The sequence below is a fragment of the Nasonia vitripennis genome, assembly GCF_009193385.2.
Source record: "Nasonia vitripennis strain AsymCx chromosome 4 unlocalized genomic scaffold, Nvit_psr_1.1 chr4_random0003, whole genome shotgun sequence".
NCBI lineage: Eukaryota > Metazoa > Arthropoda > Insecta > Hymenoptera > Pteromalidae > Nasonia > Nasonia vitripennis.
The window spans coordinates 5,553,212-5,577,641 of NW_022279638.1; the positions used below are offsets into that span (position 1 = coordinate 5,553,212).

The window sequence follows — 24,430 nt, forward strand, 5'->3', positions numbered from 1 at the left end:
CAATGGTCAAGGTCATTGGTCATGCCGATAACAGTACAACTGGTTAGCTGAACTCGAATGCATTCAAGGAGAAAATGTTACCCACAAAAGTTTTCAGTTTTCTCCCCGGCTGACGAATGGTCATCTTGACCCTGTCGTTAAACAGGATCTTCAAAGGCATTTCAAGGTCAAGTTGATTTTTTGAAATGGAAACCCCTACTTTTAGCCCCATAAATGAAAAGAGAGTGCATGCGTTCAAAAATGAAAAAAATTTCAATATTTCCAGAAATTTTCAATATTTTCTAAAATTTTCAAAGTCATTCCATTATTTTGTATTAGTGTCAATTTTTGAGAGTGAACTACTCTTAACAGTTATGTAGATAGCAAATTAGTGCAGAAAAGCTTAATCGTGTTTTTTACTTCTTGTAAATCGATAATTATTATTGAAAAAAATTTGTTTCCCTGTTTACTGGTTTGTAACAAATTATTTTGATTTTGATCATGGCTGATTATGGTCCCAACGAAATCGTTGATATGATCATGATTTTGGGAGAAAGTCGAAATAATTATGCAGCAGCTGCCAGACTTTATGCTGAACGCTATCCCAATAGGAGACACCCAAGTAATGTTACTATTCAAACCTTAACTCAGAGAGCTCGAAATGGAGCTTTTGTTCGTCAACGCCGTCATCATGAATACGACGAAAACGATCCTCGTGTTATTACCATTCTAGCGATTATTCATCTTGATCCTCACATTAGTATTTTATATAATTAGTACTCGACAAATAGAAAGAGAAATAGGTATACCTCAATCAACAGCATCCCGAATATTGAGAGCGAGAAGATATCATCCTTATCACATAACATTAACACAACAGTTAACTCCAAATGATATGATTTTGCGAGTACGTTTTTGTCGATGGGCAATACGAATGATTCAACAAGATCAAGACTTTTTCAGGCACGTTCTTTTTTCAGATGAATCAACATTCAGCAACACTGGAGAATTGAATAGACATAATTGCCATTATTGGTCAGATGAAAATCCTCATTGATTCAGGCCCATAGAGAATCAACACCGCTGGAGTGTTATGGTCTGGTGTGGAATCATCAATGGCTATTTGATTGGTCCTTATTTCTTTGAAGAGAACGTGAATGGGGTAAACTTTTTGAGATTACTTCCAGACATTTTACCTGAATTACTAGAAAATGTAGACAAGGCTAAGAATGTGGATCCAATTAGATGGAGCACCACCACATTATGCACGCATTGTTCGTGATTATTTAAACACCCGCTACAATGGCAGGTGGATTGGGCGAGGTGGCCCAGTTGCCTGGCCCCCTCGTTCACCTGATTTAACCCCTCCCGATTTTTACTTATGGGGATATCTTAAGAATGTTGTTTATGCTCAACGGCCAGCAACCCGAGATAATATGATCGAACGCATTCGTACAGCTTGTGCAGCAATCCCTCGAGATGTTCTACTTAAAACCATAAGACAATTCAGAGCTCGACTTGATCTTTGCATCCAACAAAACAGCGGTAATTTCGAACAATTAATCAATGGTTAACTCCAGTTAACATTCCATAAAAATACCAAAAGGGGAAAAAACAAAAAAAAACAAATAAAAAAAAATACAAAAAAAAAATAAAACAAAAAATGGGATGCTAAATCCTTTTGACAACCTCCTCGATGGTGCATCCTGGGTTCGGCTGATGTCAAAGCTAATTTCCGCACAAAAGATGATTTGTTTCCAAAATCACATGTTCGAACGTAAAATTTCCCGCTCTTTCCATTTCTGGTGCCAAAAGTAGGGGTTTCTATTTGAAAAAATCGACTTGACCTTCAAATGACCTTGAAGGTCATGCTCAATGACATTGTCAAGGTCATCATCAGATAACTAGGGAAAAATCCTAAAACTTTTACCCGAAACTTTTTTCGCTGGCATGCTTTGCCAACGAGATAATTGAGATTAAATATTAAAATGACTCACCCTGTATAGTAAGTATTGATATGTCCGTACAAATACCTTTCCGCTAAAGCAATCATCACTCTTTTTATGTGGACGTCTGCATAAGTACCGTTAAGTCTGCATAACTCACGTTGCAGTTCCGATTTTATCAGCATAAGTCACAGTACACACACACACACACACACACATATATATATATATATATATATACATATATCTTCCCATATTATATAGTTGTAAGCGTGATTTTAATTCGAAATCCCCTCCACCTTCCCTCCACTAAATAACGTAAAATTGTTTTAAAATTTACGATATTTTGAGACTCAAAATCTCCTCCACCCCTCTTCCCCCCTCCACCCACCCTCCACTTTCCTTCACCTAGCCCTCCACTTAAAAACGTTAAATTGTTTAAAAAATAATGTTATTTTGATTAAACGTTTCCCCTTTACTTATCTCCACCCTCTCCGTTGCCCCTCCTCTAACCCCTCCACTTCCCCCCTCTTTCCCTCCACTTCCCCTCCACTTTTCCCTTTAGAGTATGTAATTTTACACTTTCAGAAGTAAAGCATTTTGAGGATTTTTTGTAAGTCAGAAGAATGTAACAATTAGATACTAATTTATAACATTCTATGATTGGATGGAATTAAATTGCAAAATAATAAATACACAAAGTGTAGATCAATCATAATAAAATTGGTCACCCTTCCCATTAGAATGCAGCAAAAGATAAGATAAATAAACTCCAAATAAAAAGTCGATAAAGAAACTAGAGTTAAGAATACAATGTTAGGAATATCCAAGCATATTTAATAATTAACTAAATGAGATAGAAACAAGAAACGAGAACGTTATTAAAAATACAAACAAAAACGTGACTAAATCTTAATAGAAATAAATCAAATCATTAAAGATTATAAAACGCGATGCAGGGAAACTTAAGTTAAATCAGAGAAAAATCAAATCCGGACGCTATCACACACACATACTCACCATACAGAATCAAAGGAAGGCGACAGTCAGCGAAGGAGGATAGTACATGCAGAGACAGGAAGGGGAGCGCTTGCACTCGGGCCACGTACAAAAATCTAGCCGCTACGAGAAGGAGAAGGCGACTATCAGCAGAAGAAGAGAGTGCATGCAGAGACAGGAGGGGAGGCACTCGCACTTGTCCTGTGCATGGAAAATCGAGCCGCTACGAGAAGAAGAAGGCGACTATTAACGGAGGAAGAGAGCTCAGGTAGAAAAGTGCACAAGCAAGCCACCGTATACAGACCCCCGTCACACGCACAACAAAGAGCTGCGGACAAAGGAAGCTCGAGGTGCGTCGCACTTGACTACGATATATTTAAAAGTCATTGACAGCATAGAAAAAAGAAGATGCTCTGCATATCATATGGAAGCACGCAAAATAAGGAGATATGCTACGTGCAAGCCCCCTCATTAGTCGAATAGTCCTCTTATAGTTACTCCTATATGCCAAAGTGGAACCGCGAGGAGGCTAGAAGAACTAGAAGAAAGAGATAAGCAACCTCCATATAAGGAAATATGCAGCTTTCGAGGCTTCTGATTGGCTGTCTCTCCTCTCTCACACACACTAGAAACAGGAATGCAAGAAAGATTTTGGATATAAAAGGCCCAGAGCACTAGATACAAGGAAACAGTATTTCTTAAAAATTAGAGCAACGCGGAAGCTCTACCAGAATCCGGACCGGTACGTCGCATCGGACATGCGTTATACAAAATCTTGAATATGAAATATATAATTGAAAATTTTGGACAATCTGAAAATTCTCCAAAATTTTGGAAATTGTTTCTAAAGTTTTTAACAATTTAAAGCTTTAGTAAGGAGATGAAAACAAAATAAATCAAGAGGAGCGAAAACGACCATTTTCACTCCTCTCGATCTATTTTTTTCCATCTCCTTACTAAAGCTTTAAATCTTTAAAAACTTTTAAAACAATTTTCCAAAATTTTCAAAAATTTTCAAAATTTTGATATATATATATATATATATATATATATATATATATATATATATATATATATATATATATATATAATGTGCATCTATACACGCACACCGTAGTGGACGACTCGAAAAACTCTATTCTCGATCTATTTCATAGGCGACAAAAATGGTCTTCCTTATACACTTGTTATAAAAAGCACGGTGAACAACGAGGGGCGAATGTGCTTTTCCAGACTCGGATGATGTTTGAACACGAGTGGTAGTAGCGTAATGGTAGTGGTAGCCTAGGCGCCCTCGACTACCACTCGTGCTCAAACATCATCCTCGCTTGGAAAAGTTCATTTTCGCCCCTTGTTGTACAATGTACTATTACAAATAATAAATCAATATTTAGATTCGCAAAAGAGAAATGATTCCGTAGATCCAGCGTTAGAAAAAAAGCAAGTCGAAGTTATAAAAGATTAGAAAAGAGTCTATCGAATTATCACGTACAAGCCCATTTTTCTAAACCAAAAGCTAGAAAATCAATTCATGATAGAGTTCAGGGTTTAGACAAGAACTTATTTGGCACTTATAGAGAGAGAGAGTAAAGTTACGGACGACGAAGATGATAGTGTTATTAAACAAGTTAACACAAGTGCTTCACTTAAACAAGTATCTATAAATTTCCGCAGTGGCCCAAGAGATCGCATCTCTAGAAACCACGCCCCTTTTCTGAAACCCCAATCTCGGGCAGCAAGAACCTACACTTACAAAGCCAAGCGACGCTGCTCATAAATTAGAATTAGCCGAATAGGAAAAAGGTTTATCGACCGAGTTGTTGACTAACTAGAATTTATCTGAATCCCATAATTTAGAAAATATACGAATTTATCCAGTTCCTCGATAAACTCAACCATCGAAAACATGACTGCTATCAATACGACAAAAGCTAATACCCAATCGCGAAAAAAGGGAAAAAGTTGTGTAATTCCCGAAAATTGAACGAAATTTGAGGAAATGCGAGCAAATAAACAAATAGAGTTACTATTGAAACAGTCCCTGGCAAAATCGGCAGAAGTAGCGCGAGAAGCAGAAGAATTACACAATAAATTCGCGAATCACTTGAAAATCTAATTGAGTCCCTGCGTGAGAAAGGAAGTTTTAGACGACTATTTTCAAAGTCCAGAGAACGTTGACGAATTAAGCGAAAAACTTAGAAAGGGAGAAAACATTCTAACGTATACGACTACGTCCGCCGACGGATCCCAAATTTTTGGGGAGTCGCTGCATTTAAAAATAGTCCTAACGACACTCACGACCATACAGAGAATAACGAACAGTTCTGTATACCAACTGGAAATATAGTAAACCCTTTACAAATAATTTCTCCGAAGACGCGTCTAAAATTCGACGAAATCATAAACGAAAAAAATAGTGAAATTGAGAATAATAAGAAAAAAATGGCGCCACAAATAAAAGTGATATCTTTGAAGGACACGCTTGATTTAATTCCTCGTTTCAATGGATTAAACATATCATTAACACAGTTTGTCGACGATTGCACTAAAGCGTGAAATATTCTCCCCGAAGGGAACGAAGAAGACTGTACGCACCTTATTCGAATGCGCCTTTTTGGCGATGCATTAGCGTGCGCAAGGAGACGAAAATTCAAAACTATCGATGAAATCATTGAATTCTTTGAGAGTGATTTGAGATAGTCAAAAATGTACCACGAAGTTTCGGGAGAATCAGCAAAAATAAGACTCAGTCCAGCAGCAGCGAGTAGACGATCAGTGGCAGCTGTTAGGATTCTTGTCAAAGAAACTGAGCCCGACGCAAGCCCGTTACAGCGCCTTTGACCGTGAACTACTCGCTATCTACCTGGCGATCATACATTTCTGCTACATGGTAGAAGCTCGCACGTTTGTCATCTACATGGACCATAAGACACTGATTTTTGCTTTTAAGCAAAAACCAAGCATCACCGAGGCAGGCCCGACACCTAGACTTCATCGGCTAATACTCGACATACACGGACATACGACATATCTCCGGCAAAGACAATCTCGTCGCAGATGCCTTATCACGCATCAAAGCAGTGACCACGCCGATCGACTACAGCGAGCTGGCAGATGCACAATAAGGCGACGCCAAGATCCAAAACATCAAGTCGACAAATCACGGCCTCGAACTTAAGCTGCAGTCGATTCCAGGGACCGACACGAAAATCCTGTGCGATGTGTCGACCAACACTGCGCGACTCTTTATCACAGAAACTTTTCGTAGAGCAGCATTTGACGCAGTGCACATCTAGGCGTTAAAACCACCCTCAAGCTCATGACACAACACTACGTGTGGCTGTCGATCAAAGCCGACTGTTGGACATGAGCGCAAGCCTGCATTCAGTGCCAACAGTCAAAGACCTCTCGATACGTTACGTCACCAATCAGAGATTTCACGCCACCATCTGCGAGATTCCATCACGTGCACATCGACATCATCATTCTGTCACTATTATATACTTACGTAATTATTATCTTACGTAATTATTATTATGAAATACTGTCTCACGCGCGTGGATTGTTACACGCATTGGCCAGAAGCTTTTTCGATACTGGACCAGGTAGTGGAGACATTTGCTCGTGCTTTCTACGACGGCTGGATCTGCCGCTTTAGCATATCGCGGCGCGTCACCACCGATCAAGGTCAGCAATTCGAGTCCTACTTTTTTTAATTGCTTAGCCGATTAACCAGTACGAATCACCTGCGAATAGTCACCTATCATCCGCAAGCAAACGGCACGGTGAACGACTTTACCGCCATCCGATGCCAGCAAGACGTGGACGCAGGATCTGCCCGCCGTCCTCCTAGGCATACGGGCAGCGTGGAAGCACGACCTCACAGCTATCTCAGCAGAACTCGTTTACAGTGAACCTCTGCGTTTACCTGAAGAATTTCTCGCCTCCGACGAACGCTAGAACGAAGATCCGGCATTTCTTATCAGGCAGCTGCGAGAATACTTGCAACAGTTAAGACCAGCAGCCGTCACGCGACATGGCACAGCAAAAACTTTCGTTTTCAAAGACCTGGCAACATCGGAGCATTCTTTATATACGTCGCTCCAGATGCCATACGATAGACCGTATTAAGTCGTTAACCGCAGCGACAAAACATTAATTGTCAACGTGCACGGCAAAGACACGACAGTTTCTATCGACAGGCTAAAACCTATACCTTGGAGGAAGGCAACTTAAGTCACCAACCGCTTTCAATGACACCAACACCGCCACTTCCATCCAACATGCCCACCGAGCAGACACCGACACCACCAAAATCCCAGAGGCCGACGAGCCCAAATTAATTAAAAATTGATTAAAAAATCAGTAATATGCTTATGAAACTTTTTCTATGAAATTTAAACCAAATCCCCTCATTCATATCATAACTAATGTACTTTTAAACAATATCCTGGAGTTTAAGCTCATTTGGGCCATTCATTCATTTGGAATCTTACGGTCAGCGAATTATGGACTCACTACTATACATAGGTATTATAGAGGTATATAGAAGGTCTAAAACCATCAAAATAAAGGTAATTATGTTTTATAATTGTAAAAAAATTTTAGTTTATTTATATAAGTATTTATAAATTTTGAATGAAAAATTTTGTTTTTAATTTCAAAGGTGGTGTGCCTCCTTAATTACTTAACATTCTCTATTATATTGAAGGGTTTAACGTACCCAAGCTATAAATATTTATACCTAACATCAACCGAGCGACGTAAGGAGCGAGGTGGCCCTGCTAGTCTACACTATATTAAAATTTTATATTCGGTCAATTTTGTAAAAACCCACCAAAACTCATTTAAAAAATAAAAAAAATTAAATCCACTTTACAGTAAAAATGTTCTTTGAACTTAAATCATTCAGGTTACAAAAAAAAAAAAAAATGATAAACGTATCAAATTTCAATTAGTTAGTAGCATTAAAAGAACTTAAAAAATGTCCATTTGTCCGTCCGTCCGGATTTTTTTTTGCATTTATTTCACAAAACTTGATGTATTTTATAAATAAAAAGCTATTTAATGGTATAGACATGAAAATATACATTCTTCTGAAAAACATTTTCAAGAATTGGTCCAGGTAGGTTGGAAGCTGTGAAAATAATTTAAAAAATAGACGTAATTAATGTAATTTTTTTATATTTTTGATATATATTATGACAATTTTCAAATACTTCATTTGATTTCATATTGTGTCTATGTGATTGCGCGTGTGTTAGGTTAAGTTCGTGTGTGTGTGTTTCTACGTGTACCTTTCTTCTATTTTCTTCTTTTCTTCTGCTATACTCATGCTTCTTTAAAGCCTTTCTTCTCTGCGTTTTTATTACTCAATCATCTTCTTTCTGTTCCGTCCCTTTTCTTATTCTCGTCTGTTTCCCACCTCTATCACTATCGTGCCTATGCCGATTATCCCGTCTCTTTCTCTCAATAACCTTGTCTTGTCTTTCTCCCTTTGTTGTTTATTCTTTTTATTTGTTTCATTGACTGAAATATTATTTTCTTTGTACCCACACTCCTGTATTTCCCATTCCACGCCTTGCAGTAAGTCATCCAGCCAGTCCTCTAGTGACTCATCCTAGCACCTTTTCTCATCTCTTTTCTTTCCAGTTCTCGCCCTCCTAAAATCTCTGACTCTCTTACGCTTCCTTCTCTCTTTCTTTTTCATTTTACATTTCTTTTAATTCAGTTTTCTTTTTTTGACTCTTCTGCGGTCTTTCTATCTTGCTACTCATCTATTTCCTGAACTTGTCCATCTCTTTTTGCAGTTTGTTTAAGAAAACGGATACACCTTAAATCGTCAAAAAATGAAAAATCTGATTTTTGTTTATATGTTTTCTAAATTGTTTCAAAAATGAATTAAATTATTAAATATATTTAGGTATAATGTAAAAAAGATAAAACAATGTTTATATATGCCATATTATTAGGTATAACATTTCTTCAATGGCCAAAATTAAAAATTTCCATTTTTCAGCTACCGCAGACTTACTTAAGAGTTAGGCTTTGAAGGGCACTTTTATACTGATAGATATACTTCAAACACATATAGTTTCCAGATAAATGTGGGGTTTTTCAAAAAAATATTATTTAAAACAGTTGTCCGGATATTTAGTTTAATTCATTTTTTAAACAATTTAGAAAAAATATAAACAAAAATCAGATTTTCCATTTTTTGACGATTTAAGGTGTATCGGTCCCCTTAATTTACCTTCTATTAGCTCCACTTTCTCCTCTTAATTCTGCAGCTATCTATCTGCCACCATTTTCTTCTCCCTTTCTATTTATTCTTGCTCTCCTACTTCCTTCCTGTAGGTCTATAAATTACCTTTCTCTTCTTCTTTTACTGCTCGGCATTTTTTTCAACTTTTTCTGTGAAACTTTCAGCTATAAAAGAAAATGGGCCTAAACTTGACACTTGGCTCTTTGCTGTTTACGCTTTTAACTAACCTCCAAATACCGCACGTATTGTTTAGGTCATTTTTTTCTTGTTCCCCCATTCAGTTGCAGCCAACATTATTAAAAGCTTCTTGTTCCTGTCTCTATGTTCCGTAACTCTGTTTTTCAAAGAGATTATTTTTAATGCAACGTGTGTGGCGGTAACGTCGCGAAGTCTATCTTTTGCGTATACCTGAATCACAACACGGATACGTCGCACTACCTGCACAACGAGAGAGAGAGAGAGAGTGAGAGAGAGAGAGAGAGAGAGAGAGAGAGAGAGAGAGAGAGAGAGAGAGAGTAAAAATGTAAAAGAAGGACAGTTTTTTGCAAAACTTTTTCGAAAAATTCGAGGCACTATAAATAGAAAGAGGAGTAGTAGCGGATTTTATTTAAAGTACAAACGATACTATGGAGAGCAAACAAGCCCAGCCTTGTCCTAAGCGATTTAGGTGGTGGGTCATAAGACGTCAAGATTGTAATCAAGATTGTATTGTCTTATAAAATCATAAGAGAACTATGTGGTTTTAGCTCGAAGTCTATTAGATTTACACAATCTACACAAAGTCCCATATGATACACTAAGCATATACCCCCTTTCCTTTTATAAGTATTATTTTTCCTCTCCATATTATTTTTTCCCCTTTCCTTTTGTTCCTCACAACGTCCTCTCCATTCTTTGTTTACTATTCACCATAGCCTCTACCTGAGTTCTGTATCTGTTTTCTTCTCATTTCATCTAAATATTCTTTTTAATTTTTTTCATACCTTGTTCCTTTTAACGAAATATGATTTTATTAAATTAACTTCTTTAATCTCCAGAAAAAAACATAATTTGAAGGATCATATAATCTAAATAGAACGATAACTTTTACAAGACGAATTTAACTGACATTCCTATTGGATTAACGCAAAGTTTTTAAGGCGTCACAACCTTAAAACTAAAAGGTTGAATTATTCAAATTGAGAAAAAAGAAATGTAATATCAATAAATTGAAAATAATAGTTATGAAAATAAAGACTGCTAAATTTTTGCTTTTCCGAGCATCTCCGGAAGTGTTTCGTCACTACAGTCGAAATCTGGATCATTGCTATGGTCCAACATTTTTACACTTGACGTTTGATCACGTAAACAATAACTTTCATAATTTTTTTCCGCGTTTCTTGCATAACTTGTACAACATACATGGCTAAAAAGGAAAAAAATGACTGTAAAAGGAGATAGAATCGCACACCAAATCAGTGTCACTTACACAGCAGTATATATTATATACTAAATATAGTATATTATGTATAATAACTAAAATTATGCGTAAGAAAAGGATGACATTAGCGAGAGGCGTAGGCGTAATCTTTCTTGTTTTGTTTTGATATTCACTCGGGTACAGTTTTCTTAGGCAACCAGGTTTTATATTATTGACCTCGTGGCCTCTATACGGAACGAAAAAATTTTGCGACCTGTGGATAAAAAAATTTATAAGACACTGTAAAAAGCTATAATTAATGTTAAGATGTACATAATTTATAATTTTTATTTATTCAGTCACCACAGACTTACTTGTGTTTGGGGCTTCGAAGGGTACTTATTAGCACTTACCCTTTTGACGTAAAACATCTTTAGCCGCGCCGTGGGGTGTAAATTTGATCGAGATGTCGTGACACAAAAACGGCGCAATTGGGTTCCCTCCCCCTCTAACAAGGAAAGGTACCCAACCCGAACTCACCGATTTTGATGATTTTCATATATGTTGTAGAACATAAAAAAATAAGAGACACGTATTTTTTTTATCGGCTAATTTTCACTTTTAAGGGGTAAAAACCTCCCCTAAAGTTAACCCCCAAAAAGCGTTTTTTTTTAAATATCTCGGCTTAAAATTAATATTTTTCAATGAAACAAATTGGAGGTTATTTCTTACAAAAAGAGCAAGTATTTCATGGTGATTTGAAGAGTAAGGGTAGCATCCCCTATTTTTTAGGGGTTGAAAACATATCTTTTTTGGCATAATTTTATAATAAAAATGTTTAAACCGACTAAAAAAAATTGGAAAAAATGTTTAAACATCCTTAATAACAAAATTTAGTTGACGTCTTTCGGTGTTTTCATAAATATTATCCCTAAGGGGGTAAACCACCCCTAACACAAAATAACTGTAAATATGTAATTCAATACATAATATTTCGTAGAAAGTTTGTATATAGAGGTTTTCGAGGTCGCTGATTACAAATCTGTTATCAGATTTTGAAAATTCAAAATGGCGGATCCAATATGGCGGACGGAAATATCGAAAAAATATTTTATATAATAAAAAAGTTTTAAACGACTACAAAAAATTGGAAAAAATTTGTAAACATCTATAATAAACAAATTAAGTTTTTCGGTTTTTTCATAGATACTTCCCCTTAGGGGGGTAAACCACCCCTAACACAAAATAACTATAAGTATACTTCAATCCATAATATTTTGTAGAAGGTTTGTATATAGGGGTTTTCGAGATCGCTCTTTACAAATCTGATATCAGATTTTAAAAATACAAAATGGCGAAACCAATGTGGTGGACGAAAATGTCGAAAAAAAATTTTAACTTTCAAAAAAACTTGTTTACAAATGTGTGATCTTTGTAGCCTGTACATGTGAACTAAAGAGCCTTAAACCCTAAACCCCTAAAGAACAAATAGGCTAAATGGTTGTGCTTTTTAACCAAACGACTCCAAACCCCTAACCTCCAGACAAGCCGAAGGCCTATGCTTTACCGTAGACACGAGTATAGACATATTACCGATATTTTATTCTATCATTTTGTATGTAACAAATAACGTCTCGTTTTATGTTTCAATCAAAGATTATTTATTTTTCTGCTTTTATAAATTAGCATAATTTCAAAAGTAATTTCATAAATTATAAAGTATTTCATAAATTGCATAATTATATAATTTTATAAATTCAAAAAGTCCACACTTTTTTGCAAATGAAAAAACATAGGTTAATAAAATTAGTTTATCAAACTCTTTTGCGTTTTGTAATAAAATTTAATGTTGTCAAACTTGGGAGTTTTTCATTGTTACAATTATTTCGTAAGCCGAAAGTTTTTTAGATGAATTCTCGAAGTAATGATTATTGTATCTATAGTAAAATATTTACAGTCTGGAATTCCATAATAATACTATTGCTACGATTTAATGAATTTATCAAAAAATCTAAATTTAATAATAAATATTATTCTAATTATTATTATTATTTTTCATTATCATTGCTATTATCAGTATTACTGTTATTATTGCTATTGCAATTATGCTTATTCTTCTTCTTATTATTATTATATTACTATGATAATTTTTGTTATTGGTAAAAATACATAAAAGAATATTAATACTCGAACTTCATTTGCAATTAAAGAACGCGTTGTTATTGAAAGGGAATTTTATATGCATTCATTAGTTTAATGAATGTTATCGTACATTCAATGATAATTCCACAGATAAATGTCTTTCACTCATAAAAGTTGTTGACAATATGTGCGAATCAGTATGTTCTTTTTTTAGATTGTTTTCATCGACTGTTTACCTCAGCTGCCTGTGTTATTTTTTAGGCAGTGAGTGAATTTTGTGGGTATTCTAGTTCGATGCCGGAAAGTACGAATAGTACGTCTTTTTGTTTGTCAGTGGTATCATACAGTTGTAGAAAATTTTCTTTAGTGATTTTATATAGATTTAGATTATTCAATTTCAAAGTGAATAAAAGTTGAATAAAACCAAAAATAGAGTTTTCCGAACATCACAAAGTGGAACGAGAATTCTTCTCCAATGCATAAATTAATGATTTGGTTCAATTTACATTCACTCGTTGTATTCTGGTAGAAATGTAGCAGTCGTGCCTTACATGCAAAAACACAGCTTGTATAAATTTTACCGCTTGTTTTCATTTTAGATTGAAAAATGAAAATTAATCCGTTAAACGTTCTAAACTTATTATTAGCATACTTTCAAGCGTTAAACATACCAGATAGTGTCACGAATTATCATAAAACAGAGTTGGCCGAAAAAATAAAAGAAATTTTAATAGATGCAACACATGATTTCAACGATGTAGAAATGATTACTGATGACTCTTTGGATTTTCAAGAAGAGTATAAAGACCATAATGCGGAAATAATTGAAGATGAAGTGCAACATCATTTTCCTGATCCGGATATAGCACCAACAAATCAATGTACAGCAGATAATGAAGAACTAGATTTTGAATACAAAAAAAGAGCTGTAGAATTTTGGAGAAGTAGCAAAACGAAGCAAAATTTAAGTCTCAAAACAGTGCAAAACAGATTCAAAAAAGTATCATCTATTAGTCAGCTACGTCGTTGGGCTCATTCAATTAATAAAGGTGGCACGTATAGAGAAAAAGTAGCACAAATTTGTCAGTATACCCTGGATAATTTTCAAGCAGCTCTCGACAGTGGTTCAATTATCCATGATGAAGATATAATTCGATGGGCCTTACAAGCTAAAAAAGAAATTGGTTTTGATGATATTAGATTCAAAGCTTCTAAACATTGGTTACTCAAATTTAAGCAAGCACACCGAATAGTTTCTAGGAAAATAAATAAGTTCATAACAAGAAAAACACTAGAAAGTAGTGCAGAACTTACGGCTAAAGCTGAAGCATTTATCGATGACGTTAAATCGTGTATACCAAGGATTGGACTCGAAAATTTGTATAATACAGATCAGAGCGGATTTCAGCTAGAAATGCAATCTGGAAGAACATTAGCAGTAGAAGGAGAAAAGCAAGTGCAATGTCTGGTACAGTCAATTTCAGCAACAACGCATAGTTATACTATACAGCCAGTAATATCAGCTACTGGACAATTGTTGTCACCGCTATTTCTTGTTTTAAAGGAACCAAGTGGCAAGTTTGGCCCTATTGTAGAACAAAACATATTTAGACCAGAAAACGTGTACGTGGAAGCATCCAAATCTGGAAAATTAACAACAAGTAAGGGAACTAATAACAATTTTTACATTGTAATATCGTTGATCAGTTAATTAGTAAGTCGTTTACTTGCAGATCACTTCAAAATCTGGTTGGAAAAAATATTTTATCCCTATGTAGGCCATCACTCAATACTATTACTTGATTCTTGGAGTGGTCATTATGACAAAGTTATAGAAGAAACAATGCCACAAAATAAAATTATTAACATAAAAAAAATTCCAACTGGAACCACAGGAAAAATACAACCACTTGATGTCTATGGATTCCGTATTTGGAAAAACTTTGTCCGAACATTTTCTGATAATGTAATGTTAATGGATCATGATATGAATTTACATATGAGAAATAATATAATTAAACTTCAATCATTGGTTCACAACCAACTGTCTTCACCGAGATATATAGATTTGTTTAAATATTCCTGGTATAAAAGCGGTTACGTCAATGAAAAACCAGATAAATTTGATAATCCTATAGATTTCAGTTTTGGAAAGTCTTGTGCAACACATTGTGAAATAGAAGGGTGCACAAACATTGCAATTGTACGATGTGGTTGGTGCAAAAAGCATTGTGCTTTAAACACTTTTATGAGGACTACCATTATTGTAAAAACATCGTAAAATAATATATTTTATGCTCAATACAAAAAATGCACTATGGCAAAAGATAAAAGATTGTAGATTATTATTATACTCTAATATTATAAACAAAAATACATTATAAGTTGAATTTACAATAAAGGAATTTCAATAACATTCTGATAACAATATCTACGGAAATTATAAAACTGCTTCACACACAGAATTTTCTTGTTTACAAATTTAGGAATTTGAGGTGGTTTGGTTAAAAAGCACAACCATTTAGCCTATTTGTTCTTTAGGGGTTTAGGGTTTAAGGCTCTTTAGTTCACATGTACAGGCTACAAAGATCACACATTTATAACAAGTTTTTATAAAAGTTAAAATTTTTTTTCGACATTTTCGTCCACCACATTGGTTCCGCCATTTTGAATTTTCAAAATCTGATATCAGATTTGCAAAGAGCGATCTCGAAAACCCTTATATACAAACCTTCTACAAAATATTATGGATTGAAGTATACTTATAGTTATTTTGTGTTAGGGGTGGTTTACCCCCTAAAGGGTAGTATCTATGAAAAAATCGAAAAACTTAATTTGTTTATTATAGATGTTTACAAATTTTTCCAATTTTTTTAGTCGTTTAAAACTTTTTTATTATATAAAATTTTTTTTCGATATTTCCGTCCGCCATATTGGTTCCGCCATTTTGAATTTTCAAAATCTGATAACAGATTTGTAATCAGCGACCTCGAAAACCTCTATATACAAACTTTCTACGAAATATTATGTATTGAATTACATATTTACAGTTATTTTGTGTTAGGGGTGGTTTACCCCCTTAGGGATAATATTTATGAAAACACCAAAAGACGTCAACTAAATTTTGTTATTAAGAATGTTTAAACATTTTTTCCAATTTTTATTAGTCGGTTTAAACATTTTTATTATAAAATTATGCCAAAAAATATATGTTTTCAACCCCTAAAAAATAGGGGATGCTACTCTTACTCTTCAAATCACCATGAAATACTTGCTCTTTTTGTAAGAAATAACCTCCACTTTGTTTCATTGAAAAATATTAATTTTAAGCCGAGATATTTAAAAAAAACGCTTTTTGGGGGTTAACTTTAGGGGAGGTTTTTACCCCTTAAAAGTGAAAATTAGCCGATAAAAAAAATACGTGCCTCTTATTTTTTTATGTTCTACAACATATATGAAAATCATCAAAATCGGTGAGTTCGGGTTGGGTACCTTTCCTTGTAAGTGCTAATTATAGCTCTTCCTTCTTCCCTCTTTCCGCGCGCTCCGTATACTACACGCTGAGTGTATATATATATATATATATATATATATATATATATATATATATATATATTTCCTCTTTCGTCTGCGCGAACTGCGTCCAGATTTGCATGCTGCAGCTTCACTGTAAAAAATACTCTGTAACAATACAACTCTCAGAGTAAGAAATTCAGGGACCTGGTCTCAGAGTAGTAAATTTTTAGTCGCGTCATAAAATTACTAGTCGATATTAAACGTGTTAAATTTCAGATTTTAGACTAGTAAAATAACAAAAACATAACACTGTAGATTCACAATACGCTTGTATTTATATCAAGCATTTTTTACAGTGTACGGATACTACCGCGACACCTTAAGTACTTGTATATGTACATCGATGTGTTAGAGTACGTTTCGAAATCATGGTATTATTTTACATTGAACGTCAACTGCCAAAATCAGAGCGTCATTTCGAACTGAGTCTTGTTCCGAGAGAAGCGTCAATACTCGTGTATTCCTTTCTATTGCATTGCTTACCTATGAAACTCAATTATATATATTTTAACAAATTACGTCTGGGATACAAAAGACGTAGAAAGTTCTCATCGATATTTTTTATTTAATGCTATTTTTAGTTTATTAAACTATATACGAAAAATTCGATGAGTAATTTGTCGAGTGCTAAATCTCGCTAAATCGTCATATTACTTATAATGGGATAATTAACCCTAGTGGAAATGGATTTTTTGCCAAAATGTGCCATAACGTTCCAAAGTGTTCAAATTCGGAAATTTATACTTTGGCATACCTTGGCATACTTTGGTACACTTTGGCACACTTTGGCACATTTTGGCAAAAAATTTTTCGGGAATTAAGGACTTAGAAAAACTTTGGTCGAAATCCGGAAAACTTGGAATCCCGGCGGATTCTCCTGTTAAGGCATGTTTTTCCAACATTTAAGGCGGACAGCAGCTTTAAGGGAATAACGGGCAATTGTTAATTAATATTGTAAAAGTACTAGGTATCTAAAGCTGCTTGAAGTACATGAGTCCAAATTTTTGTATTAACTGTAACGAGTACTCGTGGCTTAGTGGTAGACCTCCAGCTTATTAACCCAAAGGATCTGGGTTCAAGTCTCACCATGGCTTAAATTATTTTTTTTTTATTAAATTATTTATTGTTATGTACTACTGGGACTTCAAGCTTCACGCGTGCCGTCGATATGACGGCATCGTGCAGTGGCAATGTTTTGGCGCCCGTGCGGCGGGATATATCTCACTGTGCCGAAGTGTTCCAAAGTGTGCCATAGTGTGCCAAATTGTGATAAAGTGTGCTATGCTGTGCCATACTATGCCATAATGTGCCATACTGTGCCATACCGTGACATACTGTGCCATACCGTGACATACTATGCTATACCGTGCCATACTGTGCCATACCGTGACATACTATGCTATACCGTGCCATACTGTGCCATACTATGTGAAAAAAGAGATGTTTGTTTCCGAAAAACCCATGTGTGTCAAGTGTGCCAAAGTATGCCAAAGTATGCCAAAGTGCAGCAAATTTCCGAATTTGAACACTTTGGCACAGTATGGCACAGTATGGTACAGTATGGCACAGTATGGCACAGTATGGCACAGTATGGCACAGTATGGCACAGTATGGTACAGTATGGCACAGTATGGCACAGTATGGCACAGTATGGCACAGTATGGCACAGTATGGCACAGTATGGCACAGTATCGCACACTTTGGCACACCCAATTATTTCCATCAGGAAATCAAGGGACATTTTTTGCTACAACAGAAAAGACGGGAAAGGTCGCGAATTCCCTCTTATTAGATATTAAGCCTATTCGCTGCGCATCTGACGGCATACGAGTGATCCCTTAAAATGTTTCCTTAACGTTCTACTGTAGTGGAATATTCAGCTTTTGTAGATAATAATATATATTTTATATATAAATGTCATAACTTCTTTAAAAGTATTCAATCATGTTCTTATTTTTTAGGTTGATGTGGCAAGTCCATCTTTTCCTAGAAGTATAGCTTATTGGTGGTTTGGTTGCAGATCAACTAGTAAAGGCACTTTAGAAAATGTTCAATGGTTGTTGAAAAATTCTCAGAACAATTCAATTTTATACTCGAAAAATTCTAAAGAAATTAGCAGTGGAATGTTTAAAATAAATAAAAGCTGTGCTCATGATAATCATGACGATACTGCTTTGGATACGTTAACATAACTGAATTATAAAGATACCTGATCGTTAATAATTTTGTAAACCAAACTTGTTCCTACGGAATGAATAAAGATATTCATACCGATATTAAATTCATGAATACAGTTTTTTATGTAACATTATTATATTATGTTTTTATTATCTTAGCCTGTTTTTCAAACGCGAAATCCTTTCCTTGAACATGATGACTTTTGTTGTAAAGCATTCAATACGTGATTTTGATTGGTTGCCTAGATAATGAGATCAGTACTGCACTTTAAATTCATAACGAGACCGAGGGAATCGATTCGAGACGAGCTAACTAAATGATATATGATTTATATTGATAAATAATAGACTCTGGTATGCCAATAAGGGAGAGGGAGAAGCGATCCTCCGTAGTACTCGTTTAAGAGTGATATGCTCGTAGCGTACGGAGTACTAGAAAGATAAGCTAGCAGATGAGGACCACAGTTCATCTGACGACCTAGACTAGTACCAGAGATAATGATTTCATACATTGTGCATCAAGGAGAAAAAATTGACTGTTTCGAACAAGGGTAAGGTGCTCAGCTTAGGGAAAAAAATAGCCGATTTTTTCTCCTCGTCGTCATTTTTCTCGACTTGAGTTTGAATTTTTTTACACACGCTTGGAATGAACGATTTTTTACGCTACTTTCTGGCATAAAGGGTCCATTCAATATCTGAGTTGTGAAAATATATTAATATTGCATCTCTAAACCCAAAGTCATCTTCGATGCGGTTCGAGAAGTGAATTTGAAGGAAAGTTCAATATCGAGTCAGTGAGTTTATTATTACATCCTTTGAATTTGAAAAAAACTCTGGACATCTCAAATTTGACACATCTACTTGCTATTTTACCTCAAAATTTTGAACCAAGATGACTTTATTTATTTTTTTATTTATTTATTCCATATACATATGCCTTTACAGGTACCCTATTTTTACGTCCTGAGCCGTATGCTGGCTGTCAGCGGACGAATCATCAGGTGGTTATTTTAATCATGGGGAACACAAAAGACGTCTCGACGCTTTGGTGTTTAGACACCTTTGCGATCTAAAGGAACAGCGGAAAATATCTGTACGAGTAAACTGCTTGACCGGGAATAATTATCAATCGATTGGCATTCTTGCTTAATAGTTAAATCGTTTCTCGATCTAGTATGACGTCGGGTTTGGACGTAACTCTCCCTCGTAACGTCTTGTTGATTCAATTTAATTGCAAAAAAAAGAGAGAACGAATGCGGGATCAGGCATCTACTTGTTAATGCAGCACGAATCAAAACGCTAGTTTAATTACTGCTTGCTCTTTCAGGAGAAAGAGAAAGAGAAAAAGAGAGAGAGAGAGAGAGAAAGAGCATCTAATTAGTTTATCCTAAAAATATGATCGACACTTACCTTTTGTCGTGCGGGTCTCCTGCAGTGCTGGGTCCTCCGGTTACCTGCTCAGCTTCGGTGAACAGTGCCACAAACAATTGGGATTAAGGGCCGAGAGGTATTCAGGAATAGGAGTGTCGATTGATTCACTTCCGATTTACGTTGAAATGTTGTATTTATTAAAATTTGTGACAGACTTATAATAGTTAACACGGTTTGTTACGGATTTCGAGAATGGCTTACGACGCTTAACTACGTAGGATGTCGCAGATACGAGAGACGATTTATTCAAAAGATATATTTGTAATTTACCGATTCCGACAATTATTAATTATAAACGGTTTCGCTTGATTCGTGTTTCGACTGATTGTCTCGAAATTTTTATGTCGTTTATCCGGAGATCTAAGATGTACTGCGCGACAAATTCTGAGTTAAACTTAATCGAGAAAATTATTGAGTGTTCGCGTTGTTAGCCCGAAATGAACTGACGTGAAGCGTCTAAAAATTATAATTACTAGGTCGCATGCGGTCTATGCTGGGCCCTTTTATATCATGTAGTCGCTTATGCGATAAACAGGTGTGTAGGTGAGTCGATGGCTTCTTTAGTGGAGAGGTCCATTCAGAAGGCTTAGTTCCTCTATGTCGTCATATTTGTGAGCTCGCTATCACATGTACATAGGGTCTAATTCCTACTGCTTGATTCTTGTTTTACGATGAAGAATATTCGCAGCTTATGCCGCTTTTATTTGAGTGCGTATGTATGGCCGTTTGGTTGTTTGTAATCGGGCCACCTTTCTTCTTCGTTTGCTAGGCGGGCTTTGGAAGACTTCTGGCTCGTAGCTGGTGCAGGGCGTTACGGCTTTCCGTGTATGTGTGGATCGACGTGGTTTTCATGTAAGTGCGCATCTTGTAGATGTCTGTGTGTGCGTTTCCTGTAGTCTGTAGTGCTTGTTTTATGATGCTGTGATTTGGGGATTCACGCTCTTGTTATAATTTTCGTTGTTAATTATTCAAATTGGTTGTCATTAGTTTTGATAAAGTCTCTCTCAATTTCGTCGTCTCTCGTCTTCTCGCGTTTTTGTATAATGCATTCATAGTCCCTGGTAGAAATATAACGGTTGAAATTCGTTAAAAAGTTGAGTTTAATTGGACACTTTTATCAAATTTTAATGTAAAAAAATTAATTAAAATATTGCTAATATTTTAGTGATGCATATCTATAATACCACATCAGTATTATTATTAAGTTAAAAATTGTTTTTCCCTTTTTTTGGTATTAAAATGTATATATGTCTGATTACGAATATTCGTATTTTTACGATTGTAATGTATTTTTCTACAATTTTGTGATTGTAACAGTCATTTGACAAATTTCAAGCAAAAGTTTCGATTTATCATGAGTTAATGCGTCATATCTATGCATTTATAAGGGTTAAACGCTTATTTAGTTAAATCGTTAACCACAACTTAGCTAAGTGTCTAAAAACTTAGCTTATTAACCGTTAACATTTCTACCAGTGGTATATTCTATTGAGTTTAAGTGAGTCATCATGCTCTCTGGCTCTATGCCATTCGGTCGCTTTATTTATGCTATTGTCATCGGCTGCTCCCTCATTTACGCTGTAACTCAGTGGGTCTCTGATCTAATATTAGTTTCGTTATTATTTTATACTGAAAGTAGAAATGCGAAATTTTTTAGCATTTCACACCTTCCCCCTGAGTTGAGCGTTCTGAGGTGAGCCTCTGACGCTCATAATTTTGATTTTATTACAATTTGATTGTTTATTGCACTTGTCATTCTTTATTGAGTGTTTACAATGATACGGTTTTCTTAATAATTCATTTTAATAATTTTTTTATTCAATTCCAATTCTTATGCTTAAATCAGTTAATTTCTGTAATTTTGTTGAAGCTGAAAAGTCTGATTCTACAATGATTTTGATGTAATCCAGAAAATTTATTTTATAATAATTTTTTTTTTTGTAATCTTAAAATTATATTCTTATAATGTTAACTTATAATGATTTTTGTGTAATTCAGAAAATTATATTCTTATAATTATAACTTATAATGATTTTCTGTAATCTAGGAAATTATTTTCTTACGATAATAACTCATAATTTTTTATAATATTGAAATTAATGACCAAATACAATGATCTGTAATTAGGGAATTTGGGTTTAGTGAGTTTGTTGATTTTTTGGAAATTGCACTTTTACTATTTATAGGATTCTTAACGATTTTATGTAATCTAAGAAATTTGTACTTTTACAGATTGTGGAATTTATGACGATTTGCTGTAATCTAGAAAATTTGCACTTTTATAATTTATAAAATTCGTAGTTATAGTAAGTCTTAATAATATGTATACCAGTGCTCTCTATTATAATTTTTATTCGTTTTTCTGGAATTTGTAATTCTAATTCTTATTTACTTATCACTATATAATATTTGCTTTCTCTTATTATTTCTTAATCTATCCTTATTTATTTCTAATCTTTATGAATATGAAATTTTCAAATCTATGATTTCGATCATTCTTACCCATCACTAACTCATTTATTCATTTATTATTTATTTTTTCAATTTGTTTTTTTTTCAATATATTTACCCATCACCAATTTTTAATTATCAATTCGATACTCTAAGGTAATGTTTAGATGTCAAGTATACTAATTTCTACTCAATTCATGATTAGAATTTTCACTATTTCCAATTTTTTATTATTAACTAGGATTTAATTAATTATTTATTCGATTAATTACTACAGGCATTGAGTTGTTAAGTGTAATATGATGAAAAGAATTCTTATTTCTTAAAATTATTACCTGCGCTTTACGTTTGCTGGTCTCTTCTTGTTGTGGGGTTTCTTTATTCAGGTTGGTGGGCAGAGTTCGTCGTTTTGTAGCTGTTTCGTTTGTACTTTTCTTGTGCTTCCTGCATGGCTTTTTTACCCATTTGATTCCTTAGAATGCAGCAGTCAGTTGTCAGGAATGCGTGTTTGGTTTATATTTCTTCTTCATTTTGCAGTGGGGATATTATAACGCCGGGGAGCGTCACGTCGGTGGTGGGTCGGGTGCAATGAAACCCAGGTAGCAACCCTCAGTCCTCTGCTCCGCTCTTGTACAGCTATAAGCTGTATATGTGTGCATATCGTTGTATGTGCGAGTATTTTCTAAACAAGATTTATTAGTCCGTAAGGGTCGTCATCTGTTGTCTCTTCTATATATTTGAAAAATTCTAAAGTTTTTGCTCGTTGTATGCGTCTTTCCATTGTTAATTGTCGTAGATGTTTTTCTACTGTTTCCGATAAATTGTGTCCGTTCTGATTTAAATTCAAATTGTTTAAAATATTCGTCTATGTCGAAATCTATATCTATATCTAAGAGGGAATTTCTGTATTTCCATGTCTGGCAGTAGTTCCATATCTATGAAGTTGTCTTCCGGCGTTTCCGTTATAATTTGGATTTCGTTATCTTGTGGGAAAATATCCTTATCTTTGTGCATTCTAAAATGTAATCAAATTGATGTGACATAATTAATATTTTTATTTCTTTTTAATCTCTTCTCTCTCTCTCTTTATCTTTAGATAGTTCTTGTTCTATTCCTGTTATATTTATTACGATGTCGTCTAATAGCTTTTCTTCTGCTTCTATGGCCGAAATATCTTCAAATCCCAAAAAGGTTAACTCGTTCTCTTGTTTCATATTATTTTTTCCTTTTAATTCTATTAATGGTATGTAATTTACTAGTTCTTCTGTGGTGATGGTGATTCGTTCTTCAGTGTTGGGTAGTCTTGTTAAGTTGATTAAGGTTGATACTTCGGTTACGTCTGTAAAAGTTTTAGATTTTGCTCTGTAGTGCGTCTTGCAGAATGAGCAACAATGTACCGTTTTGAGGGATCCGTTGAAGGTATCAGTGACTCTTCATATGTATTCTTTTTTCTCGTCTCTTACTTTTTTGAAGCATGTTCTGCAGTATTTCTTTCTCTGGAAATCTGTTCTGAATTATAGTTTATTTTAGTTTATAATCTTTAATTCTTTCTTTTCTCCTTTGTTGTTTATTGTTAGGCCTCGTTTAGAACGTAGGGGTCTATTTTACGTGTTGATGTTAAATTTACGTCAATTTCTCTCTTATGTATCGCGCTTGCCATTAGTGCTTCAAGGACTTTGAGATATTAGAATGCATTATTTGATGATGCTTCGTATATTATTGTACTGGCTTTACATTTGTGGCAATTGCATGTTAAGTTATCGTATTCTACAATGTTTTGTATGGTTTGATAATATGTTTCTTGTATCCTTGGAGCTTCTGTCATGTAGCATGAGAGACTTTATGGTGCTCTTCCATCTGCAAAAGAAAGTTTACTCTCTTGAGGTTCTTAGTCAATACATTTGATTTACGGCTTCTTTTCGAGAAAAATAAGCATCCATGCATAGTAGGTAGTTATATATGAGTTAGGATCTAAGCAAACCCTACTGAAAAAAGCAGATGACAATCAGCCGATTATTAGCTTATAATCAGCTGATAATTTGCTTAAAATCGTATCAAAACGTCA

The 24,430-nt window shown here is 34.7% G+C and overlaps 1 protein-coding gene across 8 annotated transcripts in view; it reads left to right on the forward strand.

Annotated features, from left to right (window-relative positions):
- The window catches only part of Mmp1 (matrix metalloproteinase 1), a 330,832-nt gene extending 312,244 nt beyond the window's left edge, over nt 1–18,588 (forward strand). For 7 of the 8 annotated variants that reach the window (XM_031928038.2, XM_032601880.1, XM_031928035.1 and 4 more), the window contains one exon: nt 18,268–18,588. In XM_031928038.2, coding sequence (XP_031783898.1) covers nt 18,268–18,498 — 231 coding nt within the window. In that variant the 3' untranslated portion in view covers nt 18,499–18,588. 8 annotated transcript variants of the gene reach the window in all.
- Nucleotides 18,589–24,430: the final 5,842 nt, after the last annotated feature.